The 19179-nt window shown below is 36.2% G+C and overlaps 1 protein-coding gene across 3 annotated transcripts in view; it reads left to right on the top strand.

Moving 5' to 3' along the window:
* The window catches only part of tafa5a (TAFA chemokine like family member 5a), a 123298-nt gene that overhangs the window by 71272 nt on the left and 32847 nt on the right, over positions 1 to 19179 (top strand). For all 3 annotated transcript variants that reach the window (XM_046874426.1, XM_046874425.1, XM_046874427.1), the window contains one exon: positions 3805 to 3954. In XM_046874426.1, coding sequence (XP_046730382.1) covers positions 3805 to 3954 — 150 coding nt within the window. The remainder of the gene's footprint in view (positions 1 to 3804; positions 3955 to 19179) is intronic.

Here is a 19179-nt window from a genome sequence, read left to right as displayed (position 1 = left end):
AAGCTTAGTCATGATTGTTTTCAATAGCCTACAGCTCAGAGAGCATGGTCTGAATGGATTCCAACATACCAAAGAGCAAGAAAATGGTGACTATTTCTTAAATGTGCTCTGGCAATATTTCCTTGAACAGCAGAGATTTGCATCTGCAGTGCGTTGGTTCATTAAAAAAAACATAGAAAAATAATAAAACTTTGGTCTTTCAAGTATGGTTCTACCGCATCTTGCATCCTTGTACCAAATTAGGACACAATATTATCCAAGCAATATGATGGATCCACTTTTTTTTTTTTAAATAAGAGACATTTTTAAATGGGGGAACTGACAGGCTAAGCACAGAGCATAGAACAAAGTGCAGGCAAAATGCTTGAGAGAGAGAGAGAGAGAGAGAGAGAGAGAGAGAGAGAGAGAGAGAGAGAGATTTCCCTGCTGCAATGCACACATGACAACTCATTATTTAGCATAATCCAGATGAACAGGGAGGAGGTGGAAGTTAAATTAAAAGAAAGAACAGAGAAAAAAGTTAGAGAGAGGGAACGAGAGAGATGCAGAAGGGAATAAAGAAGAAGAAGGAGAGAAAAAGAACAGTCATTTGCTTCCCCTGAGAATGATATGGAATTAAAACCCTTTTATTACTGCATGCAGAGGAGGCAACATCAGGAACAGGCGTAGCCAGTCATCTCAGCCGATTTACATCCATTTAAGTGCAACAGGTTCAGGTTCTGATAAAGGCTGGTAAATGCAGAGATAGAGAGAGAGAGAGAGAGAGAGAGAGAGAGAGAGATTTAGGGATTTGTAAGTGTGTGTATATAAATTATTTATATGTAGATATATTTGACATTGAGGAGATGAATGAACAATTTGTTCCCCCCAAAAAGAGAAAAGAAAAGGAACAGTGCCTATCTGGAGAATGAAATTCATTTGCACTATGCGTCATAAGGCACTCTGTGTTCCAGTCTCCCCTAGTTGGGCTGAAGGAGGAATCCAACACGCCCCAATGTAGGCATGCATGCACTGTATACTAATATTTCAATGACAGGACCGAAGCCTAAAAGCTATGCATGATTGTAGTAGGAATGACATGCAGAGTTGTCTTCCCTTACAGAAAAATCACATGTACTTCACAGTAAATCTTAGGCAAGGCCTATAATTCACCCATTCTCCACATGTAGCTCAAGCGATTGTATTTTTATAAAGAATTTTCAGATCCGATTTGCTCAAATCAATACTTCTCTCTTACATCATTACATTTTATTTACATAATCACATATAAAAAAACCTGCAATTGCATTTTAAACGTAATGTATGAAGTATGATGTAGTATGAAGAAATACATATAAAATGTATTGGAGATACATATGAAGTATGTTTTTTTTTTTTTTTTTTTGTAATCCAGCTTGAGGCTGTCAGATAAAAAAAAAAAACAGATTCTGGTTCCCCAAGTCATTATTGTTTTGACAAATTGCAATCATAGACCATTGAACACTCACACCCGGGTTAATGCAGAGCAATCCATATTCATAGGCAAAACAATAAAACTCTAGAAATGACACGGTGGAAATTAGAAAAAGCAAGGAGCCAGATAAATAACACTTGGAATAACAGCTTTTACACAGACAGCAGCTAAATTGAGTTCATAAATAAATTCAAAATAATAAGAGGTTTGTCAAATTCAAACACTAGTGAATCTTTTATTGAAGGGAAATGAAGCTGAAAATGTGTGAGATATACTAAACCGTAGCGGCTGTTTACATTTACTGCTACCTGAAGTAGTAGATGCATTTATTTCTCTCATGTACATTACATTACAGATTATTAGGAAGCTGGGGTCAGAGTGCAGGGTCAGCCATAATACGCCAGACCTGGAGCAAAGAGGGTTAGGGGGAATTGCTCAAGGCCCCATAACAGTGGCAGCTGGGTGATGCTGGGGTTTGAACCCCTTATCCTCTAATCAGTAACCTAGAGAAACTATTAAGCTACCACTTCCCCACATTAAGTAAACTGACTACTGTAATTTCATTGGCTATTCATTTGCTCAATCTTTTTTACGACTATAGTAGTTTTGGTTCTGGAATTAAATTTTGTGAATCATAGTAGAAAAGATCACTGTGGGGAAAAAAACCCATTTTGTTTAACCAGTCAATTGCAATGTATGTAATACATATTACTAGTATTTACATTTTTTTTCCTATATTTGTTTGTGTGTGTGCTTGGAGTTCAAATTTAGACATAAAAGTCATAGTAAGATTAATCACAAGGAACAGCTATGAACTGCGCATACACCTGATTATCATTTTGACATTGACTGATAATGAGATCTAAATAAATACAGAGTCAGAATAAAAATGAGGAGACATATTTATTTATTAAAATTGTATTACAAGGCTTGCCAGAATGGTTCACAGGGCACCTGGCTGAGATATGAGATATACACATGGAATGGGATCCCACAAGATGCAGTAAGAATTTGCATAAAAAAAAGCTATTTAGGCATTACAACATGTTTTCAAACATTGCTTTAATATCTCTATTGCAAATGCAGCAGTCTTTTATTCTACATATTCAAATTTGGTGTAATAAACATAGTATTTAGAGAATATATATACATATATATGTATATAAGGTGTATGAATGAATCAGAATACTTTATTAGTCTCACTAGAAAATTGTTAAATCACTTATACACAACCACAAACCCAAAGGTTCTGATTACATGAAAGATAAAACGTTGTGTGTGCCTCTCTTACACGTTCTTCTAACACTTCTGTAAGGTGTCTCTATTAGCCTAAGATGAACTTCTGTGTGGATGCTATTAACTCTGGTTTGAAAGCTAACCCTCAGGGTCTGTTGAGGCCAAACCTCTGACCCTGCTGTCAATCAAAATTTGCATGTCTGGCTGAAAGAAGGAGCCAGTCTCACCTACACTTGCACATCATAATCACTGCATTGAGGCAGAAATGTCACTTAGCACTAAGCTGGAGTCCATAGAACTACATTAGTATGGATGTATTGTACTTCATTTAGGAGCAGCAAACACAAGAGTTTAAGGGAAGGACAGAAGGAAGCTCATCCAAATGAAAGTAAATTGCTCTAGGCAAACATCCAGAGGAGACTGTACGCTTTTGTGTTTCGGTTTGGAATGCCCTGAGACCTGCTTTTGGATTAGGTTGTGTTGCTTTTTGGAAATCTTTTGTCCTACAGCTGAAATACGTCATGGCACAAAAGTCTGAAAGCACTTCAAAGAGATGTATTTAGTTTGACATTTGCTAATACATTTTAGTTCCCTCTGTTTAACTCACAATGTCTTCTTTATTTTTGTTTTTGTAATTATTTACACATTAATTAGTATCAATTAGTAATGTGTACAAAGCTATATGTGACACAGAGATCATTCTGTTCATTCATTGTCTAGTTTGACTAGATGCAGACATTGTGCTCACTACAGGGTACAAAAAAAGGAATTGTAGAATATATGTTGTGTATTACATGCTCAGTATAATAAGCTTCACAACTACAGTAGACTACCTACATGCGTAACCAGGTGTAGGATTTATTCAAATAAAAAAAAAGGTTTAAAATAGTGACTATAATGTATGACCTTCTTGTTTTTTTGTATCAATTATACTAACCAATAAAATTCTTCAATTTTTTCATGAGTATGCAACTGAAAATGCTATCCCCTATACACCTACTGTCTTAATAGCCTGTATTTGCATATTGGAACATGATTTTATTAATGTTCAATTTTACTACATTAGACTGAAGTCTTGTGTCTTTGGATTGTGACTCTGCCTATGCACTCTGTAGGTCAGTTGGCGGCCGGGACGTGTGAGATTGTGACATTGGACAGAGACAGCAGTCAGCCACGAAGGACCATAGCTCGCCAGACAGCCCGCTGTGCCTGCAAGAAAGGCCAAATTGCCGGTACGACCAGAGCCAGCCCTGCCTGTGTGGATGGTAAGGAAGATCTTTGTGTCAAAATTCTTGGGGAAAAGACAGATGTGTCAGCTTCTGCAAAAATCAGTACTTGCTGGTACAGTTCTGGATGTAGGAGTGAAAAGACAGAAACTCACTATAGAATGTCTATTGGAGTTTTCCATACGTGTCAATAAGTTGACTGAAAAGAAACTTCTCCAAATGTAATTTGGATGCATCTGGGTTTGGTGTTGCAGCATCCAAGACATGTACAACAAGAGTACAATAATAGAACTTACTGTGCGTATATTCATGCTCCTCTCTGTTAAACCAAAGATGAAACATTTAGCAATTCACAATTCTACCATGCTCTATGTATCGTCTATGTATTCTCACTGTAAATGCTTAACATAATAGAATCATAGAATGTATAGCGCACTACGTGCTCGATAGACCAGTGTTTGAAAATCCACAGAAAAGTGGCTTCACTACATGGCTGCATCTTTTTACAGTTAATATCATTTTTATCATGTTGCTTTAATATTTACTTAGAAAATTTTTCCAAGCTATAAACAGATTTACTTTTATTACATTAACCTGACTAAAATTATATACTCATTTGATGTAACAAATGTGTACTTTCATATAAATTATTTGGCTAAAGGGAGAACATGTGGATTGTTTTCTAACATTCACATCACATACTTATCTGATACGTGTAAAAAAGCTTTCTTTGGTTTGTCTCTTTATAGATATGTTTGGAATCCATTTTTAGGTATTAAACCAGTTACAACTCATTTTCAATTCACAGGACACACATTATATAGCAAATTCATCAAAGTCATCAAAGTACTCTTGGTTAATTTCTTCAATATTATTCTGCTTGTGCTATATGTGTGTTTAGGACTTGAGAAATGCACTGAATAATGAGTGAGGTTGCAGTACTGTTCAGGGTTGTATCCATAGCACCCAATTCCCCTCCCTCCCTACAATTCAATTCATGAGCACTTACACTCACACTCGTAATTAAATGTAAATGTAAATACACACAGGTGCAATATTGTTTTCTATTTATTATTAATTGCAATGCATACTCTGCCACAATTTCTATGCACTACTTCATCTGTATATAGGGTCCGTGCATATTTCATTCTGACTGTACATTGTGTACAAATATATATATATATATATATATATATATATATATATATATATATATATATATATATATATATATATATATATAGGGTAGAGCCCAACCTGTGGCCCAAGCATACAAATAATAATCTTTTCAACAATCTTCTTGAGTTCCTTATTCTTAATTCTTCATTTAAAGTTAATATTGCATTGAAATAATAATTTGTGGTAAAATTAGTTGTGACTGAGCAGCACTGTTAACAAAATGTCAATATTTCCCAGATTTAAACAAACGTTCTACTAATTTGATTGCCGTAAACAGTTAATGACATTGCAGTTTTCACACCAAATGGGAATAAGTTAAAAAATACTCCCTGTTCCCAATATCATTTTTCAAGCAAATAAGCAGAATAAAATCAAGTAATTTTCTAAAAACAAAAGTAAAGAGTAATTGAAAACTCGGCGTATTTGATGTACAAAACCATTTCTATTGAAGATATATTGTGAGAAATATAAGTTCACCTATTTCACTGTCCAAATGGTTTGGGATGGTATTGAGGCTTTTGTCTGGTTGGGTTGATCACCTGGCAACCTTGTGTGGTGTTTCACAAACTGTGACTGGTACCATGCAAGCTTTATCAAGCATAGCTGAAAAAGATTCCTATAAAAAAGTCAAAATCAAGCTGCATTACTTAGAGAGAATATATTCACTAAATAGCAGCCGATAGCTATATTGTTATTAATGTTCTGTCCCACCAAAATCCACTGCTTGTTTTTGCTCCCAACATCTTGTGAATCTCCGCATTATTTTTTTACCACTTTTTTTGCATTTAACTGCTTGAGGAAGTGTGTTTGTTTCCTGAAGAAGCAGGCAGGGCTACTGGTGTGTTAAAGAAACTGTGCTATTAGAACAACAAAAACCCTTTATTCTTCCCTTGTGCACACTACAATCTCCAAGTTTTAGTATTAGTGTCACAGCATGTCTGAACAAACATGCTCTTTCTCTGTAAACCACCTCCCTCTGTCTTTCACTCTCTCTGTCTTTTAGTCTCTGTCTGTGTCTCTCTCCATTAGCAGCCATAGCTGATTTGGTGTAGAAATGAAACCACAGGGGCAGGATCCGGTGAAGCAGAAAGTAAAATAATGAGGGAAAAAGGAAGCAAATGAGATTTCATTTGATCATTTCAGTTTCTATCAGGTTTTCATCAGAACCGTGTTATCAGTAGCATGCTCAGTGCGTCACACTGTGCGTCCCATATTCACACACAGGTCATTCTTTAAGTAAGATAATCCACAGAGCTATGAAGCATTGCCACTTTAATACTCATGCTGTGCGTGTGTGTGTGTGTGTGTGTGTGTGTGTGTGTGTGTGTGTGTGGGTGTGTGAGGAAGATTGGATCTATATATAGAAAGGTCAAGAGGATGAATACAAAGAAAACAGTATAGGGAAGTTTGTGCATTCTTGGCAAGTTTCTTACAGATCAGATCTCAGACACCCATTTAAAAACATGAGGAACTAAAGCTCACAAAGCTGCCTCCCTGTATCCCTAACACTCCATCCCACTATCACCAGGGCACAAAGATTAATAAAGCAGAGGCACACTTCCATGATTTTTCTAACGACATTCCAGACTATTCTGGTAATTCCTTGGTTTAATCCACTAGAGGGACATAGTGGGCATTGTTGTTTCTTGTGTTGCATAAATTCACTCAAGCTTTCTCAGACATTTCATGCTCTCTGCTCATCCTTCACCTGTGGAGATGTGTCAGGTTGCAGATATTGATTTCTATTCAAAGCCAAGAGAAGAAAGAGATGTCTGCTTGCTTCCAATCATCTAAAGTGAGTGAGCCATGAGACAGATTAGGACATCTAAGACAAGACGTGGACAATGTAGAGGAACTTGTAAAGTAGAGCCATACAAATTCTGCCTTGAGTGCATTACTGTATGTGGATCTTTTTTGGGACTCACTATTTACCCTGAATGTGAGACGTAGACATTATAAATAGCCTTCATTATTATTACGTTAGCATTCTGTTGGTATATGGATGCTAAAGTTTGCAGCATATGGAAAGAATGCACATTATTTGAAAGGGAAGAAATCCAGAAATGAATGTGCATGACTGATGGGTGCATGGATGACTTGATCCTTTCAGATCAAGTTTTCTTTCATATTCATATTGAAAATGCGACTGAGGAATTTTGATTAGTTCATTTGCGCAGGTCAAATCATTTAAAAGTCACCATCATTAGGAAATCCTGCATAAAAGAAATTAAGTTATGCATTTTACTTGAGAAGAAACCTAAATTAACCTAAATAAGCTTACCTTAATTTGTTTATCCTTATGAATATTTATAACTGGGGTAACCTACTTCTTTAAAATTGCACTTTATTTTTGTTGATTAACTTTCCTAATTAATTAATGACTGTAGCAGGCAGGTTGACTGGCATGTCACTGCAGCATCATTTATTTTAGTGAGTTGAGAATATGTAATTGGAAAATTTGGGTTAGAAATTATTGGGTATGAGGGAAAGTGCTATCGCATCCTGAAATAGATGCCAATATGCAAATGTAGCCCATGTAATGATTGCATGTAAGTTTGGCAGAATTTCCAAATTGCATAATTATAGGATCTGAATATCTTGATGTGGGTAACTGAGTTATTTACTAATTGTGAATAATTCCTGTATAGTACAGGGATTTCTTTTTCAGCTCAACCTTTTTGAAAAAAATGTAGTTTGCTGTACTGAAAGCATCAGCAATGGTGTCTGTAACGATCATATTGTGGCTATTGTAAACCATTCGGCTCAGAGGCTTTTAAACAGATGTTTATTCGCTATATTACAGAAATGTTCGTTACTGAATGCGACTGTTCTGTTTTTTTTTTTATATATAAACAAGCATGAAGAAATTGCCTCATAACTAGGTGTTAATGAGAAAAGACTTAAAGGAAGTAATAGAAAGAGATAGAGATGTAGATAGGGATAGGGATAAAGCAGTAGGTGGTTAATTGGCTCATGGTGGTGACAATCCGTGGTTTTTTTTCACTTTTTCTTTGATCAATTACACTTGCTTTATCAAAAGGTTTTTCTGAAAAGGCATAATTGCTGTTAATTTTAGTATATTAGTGTAGAACAAGTGAAATCAGGTAATAAAGATAAGCTGTTTTGTTTTTTGTTTTCATTTTTATGTTCTCCATGTTTTAGCTGGCAGATAAACACTAAAATAAAAAAGACATGGTTTTAATAGTATATCAATAAAATAAATAGGTTAGGTAATTAGTGGTACAATTTTATGTCAAATTCACAGCCTTGATTATAGAATCAAAGTTGTGAGACTATTTTATGTATTAACCCATTTTTAGTTGAACAGTTTTGCTTTTAATGTGGCTTGTTCTAGTTACATTTGGCTTTCAAGTTACAAAGGCAATTGTTTTGAAGTTCTTATAAAAGATTGAACATTTTTGTTTTCTCTTTAACATTAGCCTTATTATTATTATGCATTTATGTAATGAATAAAATCCAATCGGACAATGTGAAATGTTACAAACAAGTTGATCATTTAATTAAAACAGCACGTGTTTTATTCCTATACATTTCATATTTATATAAAATTAATCAATGACAGAAATCAAACCTGAAAATCCTACAGTGCTGTGTATAGAGTTTATTTGATTCCTGTGATTCTTTTCAGTGAAGCTGTTTGCACTAGAGATAAATGAAGGAACTTAAAATCAAATTGCTTTCATAACAAATATTTTATATTGCCCATCTAATATCTCTAGACCTAGCTACAGCAAGGATCTGCATCAAGGCTCTCTAACATGTGACCTCCTTGTCAGATAAAAACCTATTTCATATCACATTATTATTCTGATGTGGCCGCACGTTAAAAATAAGCAAGCCAAAAAACAACACCCAGGCAGTATGATGTGTATCCGCGCCTTGTTCCAGCCTACAGCATGAGTCATTCTTCAGGCTACAGATCCGACAGCACTACAATAGCATCAGCGTCGATCTACACAGTGTAACAGAACAGGACTATGGAGTCGAAGTGATGAGAATGAATCATTCCACTAATCATTTGTTTCATAGACAGTGTGTAGGATGGCGCTTTTGTATTGATCCCACACAGACCTGAATCTGAAGGTCAAACTCCAATTCCTTATGTTAGACAATTTTCACTTACAGGGAACTGTTAATTAATTTCTTCTTTGTGCCTGTAATAGCATTACTAGTTAATGTTCTGCATATGGTAACTAATTAAGCAAACAAAGTAAAGCATGTTGCTTATTATCTCTTTGTTTAATTAGTGTTTAGTCTTTGGTTTACATAACACAGTGCTGTTTGGGAAAGGCAAGCTTCAAGTGGGCACAGATGGGTTTATTAACAGTAAGCAAGGCAGAGTCGAGTTAAATGAGTTTTGCCGTGAGGTTATTCGGTGGGTACTGCAAATAATAGAGATTAAAACAAAGACATGAAACAGAAGGGTATATTCAAGTCTACTGCGACTGTCTGCGTTTCTCTCACAGCAAGGAAACATCAGATCTAATAATTTGTATCCCCATCCCATAGACACAAACTAAACATGTGCACTGGAATCAAATTTTGCACATTCAGCACTATGAGGCAACGTGCAAGACATTTATTCATACGGCTGACAAATAAAACAGGACACAAGCGAGTCTTTAGGATGTTGCCCCATATGGAAGACATGATGCGATTTTAACCATTCAGCAGTCTATTGCTTTAACTAATTAGCTTCCATGACACGTACACAATGTGCAATGTTCGGAAGTATGTATGAATGCACAAGAGTACAGAGTAACGAGACATTACAATGTTTTTTTTTCTCTCTCTCTCTTTCACAAGGCTAAGAATTCTTTCAACTCCTCTAGCATTCTTAGCACCACTTTCTTTGATTTCTTTGTATGCCAAGTGCACTTCCTGTGAAATACCGATACAGGCTCTGTTTACAGACGAGGATAGCTGTCCAAGCTTTAAAAGCGTGAAAGAGCACAGAGTAAAGGTTCCCAATCCTGATCCTAAAGTTTTCTATCACATATTATTGTTTACCCTGCTAACACAAGTCAACCAATTATTAGGTTAATTAACAGCACTTCGTAGGGTTAGCGGGGAATAGACAGAAATATGTTTCAGAGCAAAAGTCGTACATCACATTTTCCCTACACTAACACATTTGCTTAGTCAAAACGAATCACACAAGGAAATCAGGAGAGCAATCTCGAAAAAAAATACTTTTTTTAATGTGTAAAACTGTAGAAGCCAACCTTTCTTTAGTGGATCATCTCACCGATTGACTGTAAACTTGTACCTGCTGTAATCATAAAGACCCGTGTCCTGTTCTCATCCCAGGACATTCATAACAGGCACATATTGAACATTCCACTCAATATTGTTCGACGTTTTCTACACCTGTATAAAGTTCTGAGTCATAATCCCTGCGTCTGCTGTCACACAGAAGAGGATGGGTTTTCTTTTATAGTGCGGTTTCTCTCAAGATTTCCTCATGTCATCACAAGGAGGTTTTTCTATGCCAAATGTCACCGCTGGCTTTTCAGTAGGAATCTAAATCTACATCCAGTTTTCTTTTGGAATGCTGGTATTGTTCTATACAAGTTCTATACAAATAAAAGAATGGCTCAAAAAACTGTATTAAATTAATGACAGTTATATTAGTTTTTGTCACAAATAAAATAATCACTTGTGTGTAGTTAGTAACAGAAGAGTAGCCTATTTATGCCTAAGTGCTGTGACATAATTCAGATTTTTAAGGTTTTGTTTGAAGGAAAAATAGAGTGGCAGGTTACTTTTTGTTTCCCCGCATCAGCGAAATATGAATACCACCCCCCCTGCTGTGTCAATCAGAACACATTAGCGCAGGTGGGTTCATTTCTAGGCACGAAAATAGCGTAAATGGAAAAAATAGCCTCCTATACCAATAAATAATTTTTGCACCTGCAAGAGAATCAAGCCCCGAATGTAACCCAGTTACGCACATAAGACCTGAACTTCAAGAATGCCATAGACTTTGAATACATAAATCACGGAGTGAACAATGTTAACAGCTTTGAGTTCAGACAAGAGCAATGGGAATTAGTAGATTCTCCTGAGGAACAGTTACACATTCAGTGGTGATAGTCTCTTCTGGTCTTACTGGTACGCTAGATAACAAACTTAAGATAAATCAGACTTCAATTCTTGATTTTTACAAAGCAAACTAGGAAAGTGCTTATTTAAGTTTTTCAGGAAGAGGTAGGTCTTTAACCGTCGCTTAAATATAGCCAGGGACTCCGCTGTTCGGACATCTTGGGGAAGTTCATTCCACCACCTCGTTGCCAGAACAGAGAAGAGCCTTGAAGTATACTAACCTCTTATTCTGAGAGAAGGTGGTATCAGTCGAGCAGTGCTGGAGGATCTAAGACAGCGTGGTGCAGTGCTGATCCTGTTTTCTGTAAGGGCTACATAGTGGAAAAGATACTGATGAATGAACTTGTCACTTGATAAGTCTTGATACTCCATCAACAACAAGACTCTGAACATTGAAAGCCCAGAACTCAAAATGGAACTGCTAACTCTGAAAACCTGCTTTTTTGGAGACAGAGTCAGGAAATGCAGACAAACTAACAAACACAGACTATCCGACCTACAGTATTTGCACTGGCTACAAGTACTTCTTTGATTAAAAGGCTGATAATTCTTGAGGGATTGCTTATCAAAGCATCACTTAGGAATAGGATGCTTGGCTTAAATTCTGTGTGCCGCTTTTAATAATGAACAGAAATTTAATATCTAAGAAAAAAGAACGAAAAAGAGCTAGCAAATCTCCCACAGGGCTACATGCAGTCATGTCACATGAACATTAGCATAGAAATAAAAAGTAGAGTCTAGCAGAGCTCATTTAAAAAAACCTTTGCCATCTATTAACATTCACTTTTCTCCTTCTTTTCAATAGTCCTTTCTTATTAGTATGAGTGTACGCAGTTTCAACAATGAAGGCCTTGTTGAGAATAGGACCCAATGTTAAGTAATTGCTCCTTTTCTGAGGGGAAGAAGAGAGAGGCCCAAAAGAGGAAGAGAAAGAGATGGAGAAGGCATTTATTGAATAGGGAAAATGTTTTACACAGAGAACGTTTTGTGACTGATGTCAAATCTATACCATTTGTCACACATTCCCCTTCCTTACACCTTCAAAGTGGTCTGCAGTGAAAAAGCATGCCAATTACCCTAATTCTTTAACTGAATAATACATGATGGTGGTTCTTAAAAGGCACTTCTTTTCAGGGCACTTAGCACAAAATAGCACTTTTTTTTAAAAACCAGTGACTTTGTACCTGAGAGTGGGAAAAGTTCCACACTATAACACAATTAGTGGAGCATCCAGAAGAGCTTTAGAAGCAGTGAGCGGAAGCTAATGTGTGTTTGATGGAGGAAGGAGGTGCAGATGCACGGTCGTGTTGCCCTAATGGTTCCCGCTCTAATAAATAGCGGCACCTCCGCAGCAGGTACGTAGCCAAAGTCGCTTGTTCATGTCCCAGCAAACCAGGCCATCTCCTTGATGAAGCACTCGCAGGTGTGGGGAACGTTCCACGCTGTTGATTACATCAATTATTATTGATGTCCTATTAGGACCATTCTCATTCTGTTTTTCTTGTAATAAATCATAAATAGAATTAATCATATTCTGGAGAGGTTGCTACCTGTACAGTTTTTTTCTCCCTCTGTGCCTCTTTTTCTGTGTGTGTATAAAAGTCGAGCAAATTGTGCTATTATTATTAAAGCTTAAAATTTTCTGTTTTAAAATTCAAGACATGTGTGGCAAGGGGTCTATGCTTGTGATTCTCACCTTGGTATTTGTGCTGTTTTCTACTTAGCATTTTATTTTTATTTTTTATCACAATGACACAGCTCATCTGTTTCAACTTCATAGCAATATAACTTTAACATTTAATGAGCAATCCCATATTTTATTTTCATTTTGCTGATGAGCTCAATCAATTATACTGATGGAAATAGAGCCCCAGAGCCTCTTCTCATGCTTGAAAATGCTCCTGATGACAGGTAGGAGTGTAAATAAAAGACAGAAGGATGCAAACGTGAGTTGTTGACTGTACTTATTAGAGATTTAGTTTTAGATTGAAATGGGACATTTTAATGTGGTGAAGATGAGTAGGAATTGATGGAGTTTGCACACTGTAAAACATTTTAAAAGATGGAAATTCAAACATTTTCTTCATTCAGAATTATAGACTTTGAATTGAAAGAAGCCACACATTCCACCTCATTTAGATCACATCAGTGTTGTGTTCTTGAACCTTTTTAGACAGGAGATATTGATTCATTGTCTGATATGCACATTATTGTTTTCTTTAGTGACTCATAGCTAGAGACTTGAGTACTGTATCTTCCTCATAATTGAAGTAGAATTATAAACTTAAGTGTACTTTTAAAAAAACTGCAATGTATAATCATTAATATAATAAACAGGGTGATTATATAACATTGTCAGCATTTAGCCATTTCTGTTTATTTATTTATAGCTGTTATAATGTATGTGGTGGTAGATCATTTGGAGGAAATAAACATAACTACTACTAATATTAATAATAATAATAATTGTTAGCAAAAAATAAATAAAAGAATGAAACACTTGTACATGTGGTCAAGGAATAATTAGCTTTAGGATGGCAAAAAACAACAACAGGCTTTATCTCTCATAGATTATAACCTTAAAACAGCATATGCTGTGTTGACATTTATTTTATATATATATATTCCCTCCATCATTACACCCTTAGCTTCAGAACATTATGACCACATTCCTAATATTGTGTTGGTCTCACTTTTGCTGCCAAAACAGTCCTTAACCGTCGAGCATTAACAGCATTAACATTTCCAGCAATTTGAGCTACAGAAGCTCATCTGTGGATCGGACCACATGGGCCAACCTCCGCTTTTCATGTGAGCCATGGCCACCCATGACCCCGGTTTACCACTGTTCCTTTCTTGGACCACTTTTGATAGATACTGGCCACTGCAGACCAGGAACATCCCACAAGCATTTCAGTTTTTGAGAAGCTCTGACCCAGTTGTCTAATCATCACAATTTGGTCCTTGTCAAAATCACTGAAATCCTTCCGTTTGCCCATTTTTTCCAGGAAAGTAAATCATTGTTTAACTGTTACTTATATATTTCTTTAGCATGATGGTAACAGAGCATATTTTAATATTAGACACAACCAAAATCAGTGGAGAAAATAAGATTGTTTGAACTCTAAGGTTTTTAGTAAAACGCAACCCTGTGAATTACTAATAAGGTTTCAGCACAGTCTTGCCAATATGAATGAACGCCAATAAAATTGAATTCTGCCATGCTGACATGCTTACAGATTGCAGAAAAATAAAGATGAAAAATGGCATCTTTTTACTCCTGAAGTATGCGTCATAAATCTAATGGAACGATGGCTCAGGGAGAGTTGACACTAAAGCTGGGTTTCCATAAACAAGGCTTCCTTATTGGGGAAACACACAGATGACAGTGTAGAATGCATATTGGTCCTTATTTAGCTCTGTGCTTCTTTAATCCCCCATGTAGCTCAGTGGTTAGGGCATTGGACTTTGAATTTTCCAATCCCATGATGTCTGTGCTGGGCTCTTGAACAAGGCTCTTAACCCTCAGCTTCTCATTTGTATAAATGAGAATTTTAAGTTGCTCTGGATGAGGGTATCTGGCAAATGTTATTAATGTAAATGCATATCAACACAAACATATTCTATAGTTTTTGTATGTACATCAGTTTGGTTTGATGTAAGAGATACAGAACACTGTAGCTCCCCTTAAAGATAAAAGAAGAAAGGAAGAAAAAAAAAATTGCATTTACACTGGTATGAACTCACAAGAGCATGCTGCTCGAAAAGGTCAGCTCTGACAGAAGGCTGCAAATCTGTACAAAGATAAAGAAGGATGTAATGAGTGGCTAGTACCATCGTAAAGGCCTCATTTTTTGTGTCTCTAAGCAACAGTTTGTTTTCTACTTTTTTAACAAGAGTGAGTCAGATACATTGAAACTATTTTCTGGGCAAACTGCTATTCACTGGGATCATGCTGAAGAAAAAACTGCCCATCACTCAGTTTTAACCAACAAAATTTTGTTGTCTGAGCTCTAAGTAGACATTATGTGGAAATTACAGCTGCTTTCCTTCAATATTTGCTTCACCTAAGTGCCCAGAGCTCTTCCCAAATGCCCCTCAAACTGTTTTCAGTTTGTGAATATCAACACTTCTTCCATTTCCAAATCCCCTATTATTTGTTATTTATGTGCCTATCTGCTCTATTTGCCTGTAATTTGTTTCAAAGAAATGTGATTACACATTGACACTACACTTAGTTTCTTGTTTTTCTACACATTTCGCTCAGGAGTCATGCTGCCTAATCTCACCTCACAATCTCTCACTATTTACCCACTCTAAGGCTTGAAATAGCTAAGAATGAAGCTTGAAAACCAGCTTTATAACATACAAATATCACATGTTAAGTTAGGAAAAACAAACAGATGAATCTTATAATGATTAATTCCTTCTCTACAACTGGAACATTCAGAACCATTTGGCAATGGTGACTTATCGGTTAGGGCTCAGAGCTAATCAGGTTTTTAATTTCTTAACATTACAAAGAACCAAATAAAGAACAATTTGTCTAATGGTGCAGTCAGGCTTTTGCAGGGTGTGGGTAATGGCACTAAACAAATATAGACTGCATTTTACATATCTGTCAATGGATTTATGGAAAATATTGGCAGATAATGGGCAACAGATAGCATGGTGTACCAATGTACATATGCTATGTTGTAATTGCCAATTATTGAATAATTACTGTATAAAATATTACAACTTTTCAGTTAAACAGCTGAAAAATAAAAGCTCAACGTCCTTATTTACAAAACATATTTACCCAGCGGGTTTTTCGAAGTAAAAGTCATTTCTCTTTTTTTTTTTTTTTTTTTTTAGTATGATATAAATACATTCTATAAAGTATCTTCTCCAAACTGTCACCACAAATTTGGATGCAGTAGATTTTAACTTTACCTTTAATTGGGAAATCCGATCCAACATGACAATGCCTCTGTGCACAAAGCCAGCTCCATTAAGATTTACATGGGTTGGAGTGGAAGATCTTGAGTGGCTTGCAATGGAGCTCTGACCTTAAACATACTAAGCACCTTTGGGATTAATTGAAACACTGACTGCACCTTAGGCCTCCTCACCTACATCACTACCTGGCTTACTAGTAACATTCTTGTGGGTGAATGATCACACATCTCCACAATCTATATATATATATATATATATATATATATATATATATATATATATATATATATATATTATATATTATATATATACTTATTGAACTTAAAAATATTTTCATTGATTCATTTATTGCCTCATGGTAATCTTTAACTTTTTACAGATGTTAAATTAAAGCACTATATAGTAAGCTATTGTTCCCAGATGGCCACCTATGATCATCTTGATGATATAAAGTGCTGGTCCACAAGTGCTGCCATTGGGCTCCTGGTGTTATTTACTGCAAAGGACTTTTATAAATGTAACTCTAGCCAAAGATGCAATCCTCTTGGGTCAAATTGACCTGAGGTCCTTTCAGCCTGCCTTCCAGATAACTATACATTCAGGCACCTGGGCTGAGCTTGGTTTAACATCTACTGTTATTAGAATTGTTTTTTTTGCATAGTTCTGACTTTGAACTATTGATGTACATGGTTATTTTTCCAGTCACTTTTGATTGCTATGTATGCAGTAGCATGGGAAGGAGGAGTAGACTGAGCCCTTTAAGTGCATTATGGACGGGCAGCCAGTGTTTAACTAACACTTGTGCTCATAAAAATATGTGGCACAAATGAATGCAGAAGAAAGGTCTTAACGGGTTATATACTGTACTTTGTAGCCAGCATGCTTAGTCATGTGCATGAATGTGATAAGAAACATCAGCAATCCATGCCTGTCTTTTTTTAATGCATTTAAAGCAGATCTAAGGCCCCAGTAAGGGACACTGTCACCATCTGCTGTTACAATGCAAACTTGTTTTGTGAATCTTAATTGGCTTTTGCCGGATATAAAAATAACAGGGCCATGCTGATTCTTTTATGTCCCTTATTAAAAGAACAAGGGAACAGATGCATGTACATGTGCCCAGGCTACTGCTTGGGCATTTTATTGTGACTGCAATGATAAAACACATAATTAGGTAGACAGTGTTCAGTGTTGGATTCCAATTGCCTACCCCCATCCATCAATCCTATATATACTGTATATATATGTGTGTGTGCGTGTGTGTGTATTGTAATGTGTCTTTATTGGGTAAGTAAGTAAAAACATGGTGGACATGAGCAATTTAATATTTATACTCTTCCCTCACGTCTGTAATTGTTGTAGTTGTTCAGGGTAGATATGTGCAGTGAACTGAACATACAGCAATGGCCGTCTAGCAGTGCAGAGAGAATACTTTAACTCCTGCCCCATTGATTCTTCAATCTGAGAAGTACATGCAGGAACTGACAGAAGGTGGAGTGGAGGAGAAAGAGAGAGTCTGGCACAAAAGGTGGCAAAAATCAGGAGTGTGTGTGTGTGAGAGAGAGAGAGAGAGAGAGAGAGAGAGAGAGAGAGAGAGAGAGAGAGAGAGAGAGAGAGAGAGAGAGAGGCAAAAGTTCAGAAATAAAGGTAAAAATCCCTGAAAGTCACTGATGACATTGAAATTAATGTAAATACATACATACATAAACACTTACTCATATACATGCATCTCATGCATGCATTAATTTAGCTGCCATTCCTATGGAATAATAACTTTATTCCATATCATATCCATTTTTCTAGAATAATACATTTTGCTATTCATAAACAGTAGAATTTTTCAAATACAGAGACCACAATGTTAATTTCTTAACCCTCAATAAATCTTTTTATTAAATCTAAAAGCTAACATAATGTCTTATTAAACGTTTTGTTGTACTTAATGTAACAAAAATGATTAAAAACAGTGATAAGTTACTCTTTTTTAATGGTTAAATCTAAAATGACATTCTGTCAGGCATAGAGCAATAAATGTCTAGGTGCACTCTATACACAATGTTATATCATACAGAGTAATCAAAGCCCAGCACTGGATTTATGACTACAATGTTAAAAGCATCCTCACAGGGTATCAATTTTGAATTTATCACTAGGGAGTTTTCTATGTGTAGTGAGCATATGCGATGAAAGTACAGTCATAAAGGGGTTTGTTCTACCTATGTCTTGACACTTTTTTTCTTTTTTTTTCTACATGCATCTCAGTTAGCAGGGGTTTTAATGTAAGAGGGATCAGTGAATCTGACTACCCTTAGGTAAATTGGGGGCCTGTGGGGTTTGGATTAAAAGGTTTGAGGTAAGTGTTTGAAGCAGATATGCCTTTGTGGCTTCCAAGTAGTTAAATAGATGTGATAAGAAAGCAAAAAAATAAAGGTTTGTGATAACAGGACTTCTATAGGCTCATGTATATTAAAATGCTGCCAAAAACTAAATATAAAAAAAGAATTCAACTCCAAATGCAATTTACTGCAACTGTCTTACCTCTTATCATACAAGCCAGTCTCACTATTAAGGTGTTACTCCATATTGCATTGGCTGGCAAAAAATAAAATAAAAGTAATAACAACACTTTGGTGACAAAAAGGAACGAATGCAGATAAAAAGCATAGGCAAATGAATACAAATGATGGCTGAAGAAGGGTGGGAAAGCCATAAATCAGGTATGGATTAATATCTGAGACAGGCTCCTGCTCCTCTCATTAAATTAGAGAGGCTTGAAGTGAGAACCATTATAATAACAAACTCGGCTCTCCTCTTCTAAGTTAATCATACACTCAGTCAGTGTCATCTGGGTGGGACAGATCAGGTAGACCTTCTGTAATGCTGAGTGAAGGATGGAGGTGATGATGCAAGGGGGTTGGAGTGGAGGACGAAGGACTTTAGAGCACTTCGGTTCCCTTAAATGCCAGCCCCTGCCCTCCATGAGAGCCCTTATCTAGAACACTTAACCTTCATCCATCA

This window comes from Silurus meridionalis, chromosome 18, assembly GCF_014805685.1.
Source record: "Silurus meridionalis isolate SWU-2019-XX chromosome 18, ASM1480568v1, whole genome shotgun sequence".
NCBI classification, from domain to species: Eukaryota; Metazoa; Chordata; class Actinopteri; order Siluriformes; family Siluridae; genus Silurus; species Silurus meridionalis.
Note: the sequence above shows the minus strand (reverse complement) of the source record. Positions and strands in the feature narration are given on the sequence as shown.